The sequence below is a fragment of the Formica exsecta genome, unplaced genomic scaffold (assembly GCF_003651465.1).
Source record: "Formica exsecta isolate Colony F162 unplaced genomic scaffold, ASM365146v1 scaffold155, whole genome shotgun sequence".
NCBI lineage: Eukaryota > Metazoa > Arthropoda > Insecta > Hymenoptera > Formicidae > Formica > Formica exsecta.
Genome location: NW_021848872.1, coordinates 59108 through 65967, shown reverse-complemented (window position 1 = coordinate 65967; position 6860 = coordinate 59108). Strand labels below are relative to the sequence as shown.

The window sequence follows — 6860 nt, the reverse complement described above, 5'->3', positions numbered from 1 at the left end:
ATGCCGAGGAGACGGAAATACGTGCACGAGCAGAAATGCAACTACAAGAGCCATCAAGAGGACGTAAGCGATGGGTTCTTCGTTTATCCCGCGCAGCCGGAATTAGATCCTGAGGAGCAAGTGGAATGCAGATGGTCCGTATACGGTTGCCGAGTCAGGCCGAAGCGTTATCGCATGCAAATCCACGAGATTAAATGTAATTACAGGATGGAAGAGTGCGCGTACAAGGATTACGGATGTAGCGCCATATTTACGCCAGCTAGAAAGTACGCTCATGAGAACACTTGCGAATATGCTAATTAGATGTTTAGATGTCTCTTAGATAAAATCTAATTTCCGCGTAGAATAGATGTACATTTGTTGGAAACGGCCGCAAAAATATTTTTTCCATATTTTTAATGATCTTTAAGAGATATCGATCAAGATGTAGTCTCACGATGAAATCTTCTTAATTTTAGTGACGGGAATAGCACAAAGATATACAAATTGCCTTCGAGAGAATCGATTCATATAATCGTTATACGGAATGCTAATAAAAAAACGTACTCTTCACTTTATGTTGCAACAAACGAGTAATTAGAATATCAGTTGAATAAATTGACCTAACCCGTGGCAATTATATTAATCTGCAACAAAAACTGCGCGCGAGCATGAAACTCGCACAGAGATAACAACAATTAACAACAACAAGGCAAATCTATCAATAACCGCTGAGAAATTCAAGTCTATTTTACAAAACCCATTAACAGCGATTTCTCCAAGAACCCGTGGGATAATACACGGAAGAGGATTATTTTCTCTATCTCTATCTCTCTTTCTGTCCCGTTGCAAGATAGCAAGACTAACGCCTGTCGGTCGGGGGATCATCTTGAGCATGATCGTCCGAAATGAGGGGGTGATGGCATGGCTGGGATATCCAACACCTGCAGGCTAATGGTGAATCTCCCTGTGCGCCCACGATCACATGCCCCCATCCCCCCCCCATCTTCACTCGATGAAACGACACCTACACGTTTATAGCGCCCATTTATAACGCCGTGTGCAAAAGATGGGAGCGGACTTCGTCTCGATATCTGATGTCTCTAAATGTTAGTCTCGAAGTCAATAAAACGCGTCAGAATCAAGCGTTATGTAATCTTAAATTTTATTAGATCTATTAATGATTAAAAGACAAAAGTAAATTATATTGGATTATTATAAATAATACGGCGTAACTATTTGCTATGATATTACATATCACTATTGCAATATGTAAACTGGCAGTATAAAGTAACATTTATTTAATGTAGTATTGGCATATGAGCAAATATTTAAAAAAGTCACAAAGTTCAACACTTGTGAATAAAGAGCGCGGACATAGATTGAAATCTATTTCTCGTGCCATGAAAATCTCTGATACTCCCATGGGTGAAGGCGTACGCCTTCGTTCCTAAATAAATATCGAATGGACCGTGTCGCGAAAAAATCTTGTCCGTCTGCAACGCGAGCGGTACGCCATCTCAATCTGGTCAGAACTTTAACATTCAACGGCGGTCTGCTGGACAAAGGGACTGCAGGGACTGTTTTACATAGTAAAGACCAAAAAGGATCCCTACCTCTGACCAACGGATGCCTTAAAGAGGATACCGCATCGTATCCAAGTTCATAGTCATATACAAAGAGAGAGTGCCATCCTAAATTATATTCAAAAACAATATCAAGAAATGACTCTTATTCAAGGCAATGCCACCCCTCGATCGCAAGCCTTTACCTTCTGTAATTGCGTTTTTATTCGCTGATTTTTAATTAACCGATTTATAAAAGGATTGCGCAGCTTAAAGAAGATATTTCAGTACGACTAATTTTGATTTAAAACATCTGCTGTTATCTGCTTTATGCACATAAATTCATTTTACGATTGTATTTTACACAGAATTTAGATATAACACATTTATGTATACGTAATCGGTTATGATTTTTATTTTCCAATATACATAAAATAATATGCTCATATAATCTCATATTTTTTTTCATAACAGATAACAGTATTATAGAATCGAGGAAATGCATATTAAATTCCATGTATAATAAAAAAATGTAAAAAAGATGTTCGCTTTCTAGTTCAATAAATCAGAAAAACCGCATTAATATACGGAGATTCGTTATTTCTATGTAAAACAGTAACGCGAAAGGAAAAGTTGACGACGGATAAGGGAACAATTATCAGGCGGAAGTTAATGGCTTTTTTTCTTCATTAAAATCTCTCTCGCATAAATTAATCAGCTGATCAGCGTTAGATGATGAAAGATAAGAAGACGGCTGCCAGTCGCATTTAAGAAGCTCGTTGGTAGGCAGAACGGATACAGGCACGGCAAGCTAAAACCGACCGATGGTGGGGTTGAACGAAGGAATGGAAGGAGAAGATGCGAGTAAATTGCACCCTTGGGGACAAGCCTGACGAGTGACGCGAAGGACGCAACAAGCCAGAAGTCAGCCAACTTTAATTAAGACGGCGTAGCAAGCAAGATGTAGACACGAGACTTTATATAAGAACTCGAGTTTGTAAAATTTCTTTGTTACCTGGGAATTGTAGGACACGTATCACAGGAGTGAAACACGATAGTGTAAAGCACTTTGTTACTTAAGTTACAGAATATTTCAGACCTACAAATTTATTTTTTATTTAATTTACAGTTTTATTCTTCAATCCAAAGTAAATCTTTAAGAAATATATTAAGAGAAGCGCTATCACATTTATCACAAAACTTTTCAATATCAGATATTTTTGCAATTAAATCTCAAATTACAATTACAAACCTATTCAAATAAAATCCATTTAACATTTAATAAAGAATAAGATTTTATTACTGTTTGTCGCGCTTTTAATTTAGTTCGGAAAAAAACCTTTGCAATTTTAAATAAAGAAAGATCACTTTTAGTTTGATCAAAGGATCCGTAGAGAAATAAAAATCTGAAATACTCTATAGTGATAGCGTTAAATGTGAATATCAATTTAACGATTTCGTGACCAGAGGCGTCTGAATCTAGTACGTGTACGGCTATTGATCATTGGCGTTCAGCCTGAATTTACCGATCCGAAAATTCAGGAAAATCGTGTTCCCACGTAAATATCTCAACGCCAAAAATGACGCTCTCTCGCGTCTCTCGCGTGGCACGCGAGCTCCATAATTCACGTTAGCGTTGCTCGCCGGCCGCGAGGGAGAGATCTGATCATATCTCAATTTCGTCAGGATATAACTATCGGAACGTCCACATGTAACGAATAAATCCGATTCTGAGCGGAGCATCGGATCGCGCAGCACGTACGCGATTATCATCGTCGAACGGAACGCGGGGGCGAGCACGGCAGATAAAGATTTACGGCAAGTAAACATTCGTCATCGAGACGGAAATCCGGTGCTGGTCGCAGTGTACCGGAACACAACGCTATATCCAGACGATTATGCGTCTGATACTGAGAATATATTATTCGTTAAAGTAATGTTTAACGCATTTCACTATTAATATAAATCGAATACGATAAGAACCTATGTGAGCCGGTTTTAAAATCAGCACGATATATTGCATGTCTTTATCAAATTTATTTAAAATTTCTTTTTGTTATAAGGAAATGAGAATGTTAAATAGAATATTAAAACTTACAGATATATTCAATAATTTACTAATCCCATTGTTTGCACAGAAAAGAATAACCATTATCGTGAAATTTACAGTTCTCCAGTAAAGTAATTATAACAGTAGCTATGGCAAGAAAAATCCTCTAGAGCGCTCCTTGACTGATAATTAACGCTATGATATCTTATTTCGGCGCACGTTCTTGGAACAAACGATTTCTACATTCGGTGGCGACAAACTTTTCCCACAGAATTACAATTCTTAATACAACCCTTCCGGGCTATACAGAAAGGGGATGAATCCGAGAGTACATTCATGACGGTGGAAGAACCGGCCGAAGAAGAGGTACATCTCCGAGGAAAAAGCGAATTTAATGAAACGAGAAAAACCTCGGTAAAGGTGTATTTGTAATGCAAATACCGAGCCGACGTTCCCGCGGGGACGAAAAATGAAAGGCTCGAAACAGGCGGGAGCGAAATCGAGCGTCCCATCGCTCTCGCTAATCCGATTCCGAATTCTTCGTCGTTCGCTCGGCCGAATCACGTTTCTGACGCTGCGCAGCCTTGGAAAAAAATAATCCTAATTTTTTCCCCTCTTTAATTACCTCGGAGATTCGGTGGATCGCGTATAAAACCACACGATTCATCTCGAATGCTTATTATTCCAAAAAATCTCGGCTCAGCAATAATGTTCTCAGCAATCTCGCTTTTGTGGTTCGTAATCATTTTTACGCATACAAAGCTTCCGTTTAGCGGAAGCTAAAAAATCAACGTGAAACGGCGTTCGCGAAGGCGAAGAAGTGAAAGACTGGTGTCGAGAAGATCGAAGGAATCGTTATTTACCTAAAGTCGAGACTATTGTCCCCTTTCGGCGAACGCATTGTCGAATTAAGAGCTTTTGTGTCAGAGGACGACAGGGGTCCGAGCAATGCGTGTTTCTGTTCATCCGACAGTCCGTTTGCCTCTCCTCCTCTATGGTTTTGACATGTTCCTCCCTTCCCGCGTCGCTTCACGCAAATGAAAGCACTTTTCCGCCGAATAGACAAAATAAATCGAGTCGCGCATGACAATGCTGATAATTTCGCAACAATGCGCGCCCGCCCGGTGTCGACGTACGCACGAATAAATACGCAGCTTGCAGGAAACGTGCGCGAAAAACGGACGAGATCGGTAGGGTTGCGCCGCATTTCTTCTCCAAACAATGACTAACTGCTAGGGTAAATCAACGCGAGATAATGCGTGCCGAAATGGCCTTTTCGCTGATAATCAGCGTACTTTTTTTCAAAAGAATCGCCCCTTACTAAAAGCCGTCTGACTATTCAGACAATATATCTAAGAAAACTGCAAAAATATATATTTCAGTATTATTATTAAATATTATTTTATTCGCTGAAGCCTAAGCACACAAAGAAGTTCCTCACTTGCATTATTTGTTTATAAAAGCGAAAGAAAAGCGCTGACCAAGCAGAAGGGGTGATACGACGCGATGATTTATCCGCGATAATTAAAGGGCCGAACGTCACTGCCGGCTGCGTATCGATGACCAACGGCCGGTGCGTGAGTCTCGTATTAATAGGGTGTTTTAATATCCACCGCGAATGTTCTCCATCAATTTTAGCCTCGAAAGATTCGTTGAACAAACGCGTGAAATTTTATCAGCAATGTTATATAAAGAAATTGCTAAATGTGCAACGCGCATATGTTTGATTAAAGGAACGAAGTTATACGCATTATCTCTTTCATTCTCTCAAAGCACTTCGATATTACGGCAAATTACAAAATTGTATTCTCGTGGAAAAAGTGCGAACAAATACGAACTCTTGTTTACCGGTTAAGTTTCACCCTAATAGAGCATTTACAGAAATGCAATAATCCCTACAGGAATACTCAGGATCCATTTCGTCGCAGACGCACAAACATGTGAGAACTCTTAGCGACAAACTCTCGAGTTCACCAAAGTATCGAAGAAGTTGGATGGGATATGGAATCACGATGATGTAAAAAAAAGGGGACTTTTTAATGGCGTACCCAGGTGCCGGGATTCCTATTGACGTTAAGCCGTGCCTAATGCTTCGTCTTTCAATGCGACACTCCATTCTATGGACTAAACAACCTTCCTTATTTCCTCGGCAAGTATTTATCCAAAAGAACGAAGTAATACGATAAGAAATTACCATTCTCAATGCAATGCTTCTAAAATTATTAGATATTATAATATTAACGTGACGTAAAATTGTTCATCTGTCATCCGATACTTAAACAAATAGTTATATACGTACTTTTATTACTTCTTTACTTAATCGATTAATATTAAAATAATCATCTTTTCGGTTTTTATTATATCTTATCTGCTTTATATTTTTTAAAGTAACAATTCATAAATTTATTGTTTCGGCAATCGCAATTAAAAATATAAATGTACGTGTACATTATATAGGACTATATGATATACTTTAAAATATGTTATATTACTAAAACATTTCTATATTATAAGAGATCTGGCGGTAAAATAAGCATAAATTCATTGAAATTTTTAGACTTGTTACAACATCCAATCATCATTTTACTTTCGAAAGTAATCACTGTCGTCTCTCTATCTCTATCGCACGCCAATCTAACGAGTCATCTTATCCAAGGTCGACCGCTTCGAAATCTTCTTTACTACCCTCGAAATCCCCGAGAGCTACTACCGCCGGTGGTAAAATCCAGCGCCTCGATATCCACTTCTAAACTGCAGGAAAAATGGGAAGCGTGAGAGGTGCGTGGCCGTGCAACATCGGGAGATAATATACGAGCATGGCGCGAGTCTGTGCGCAAACTTGATGTAGAGACCTCTCTTGAAAAGTGGCTGTCCTTGCTGGTACCACCGGCAGTTTCCTCCATGATTTACAGGTGTGGGTGACGTCGCGGGCGTCCCGACGGTTCTCAGTCTCAATCGGGGATTACCTACCGCACACAATGGAAAAGAGAGACATTTGCGATCCGAGCACCCTTAACCACTTTGATCTCTATTCTAGTGTTTACGCGAAACTTTACTTACAAGTGCACGCTGTTACATCCCACAAAAGGCGAAAAGAGATCAATTTGTAAACAGATAAAACGAGATGATTCTTTCTATAAATATGTTTATGTGAGACAGAATAATCGATATATCAATGCTTGAGGGATGACATATGTATGTCATTTTTTAACAAATGTATATACAACGCATCGATAAGATTAAATGTCATCATTTACATTTTTTTT

At 39.0% G+C, this 6860-nt stretch overlaps 2 protein-coding genes across 2 annotated transcripts in view; one reads left to right on the top strand and one right to left on the bottom strand.

Annotated features, from left to right (window-relative positions):
• LOC115232995 overlaps positions 1 to 2719 on the top strand; it is a 4738-nt gene extending 2019 nt beyond the window's left edge. Inside the window, exon 4 of the mRNA XM_029803196.1 lies at positions 1 to 2719. Within this exon, the coding sequence (XP_029659056.1) occupies positions 1 to 303 (303 nt within the window). The 3' untranslated portion in view covers positions 304 to 2719.
• The window catches only part of LOC115233002, a 110825-nt gene that overhangs the window by 67739 nt on the left and 36226 nt on the right, over positions 1 to 6860 (bottom strand). The window lies entirely within an intron of this gene.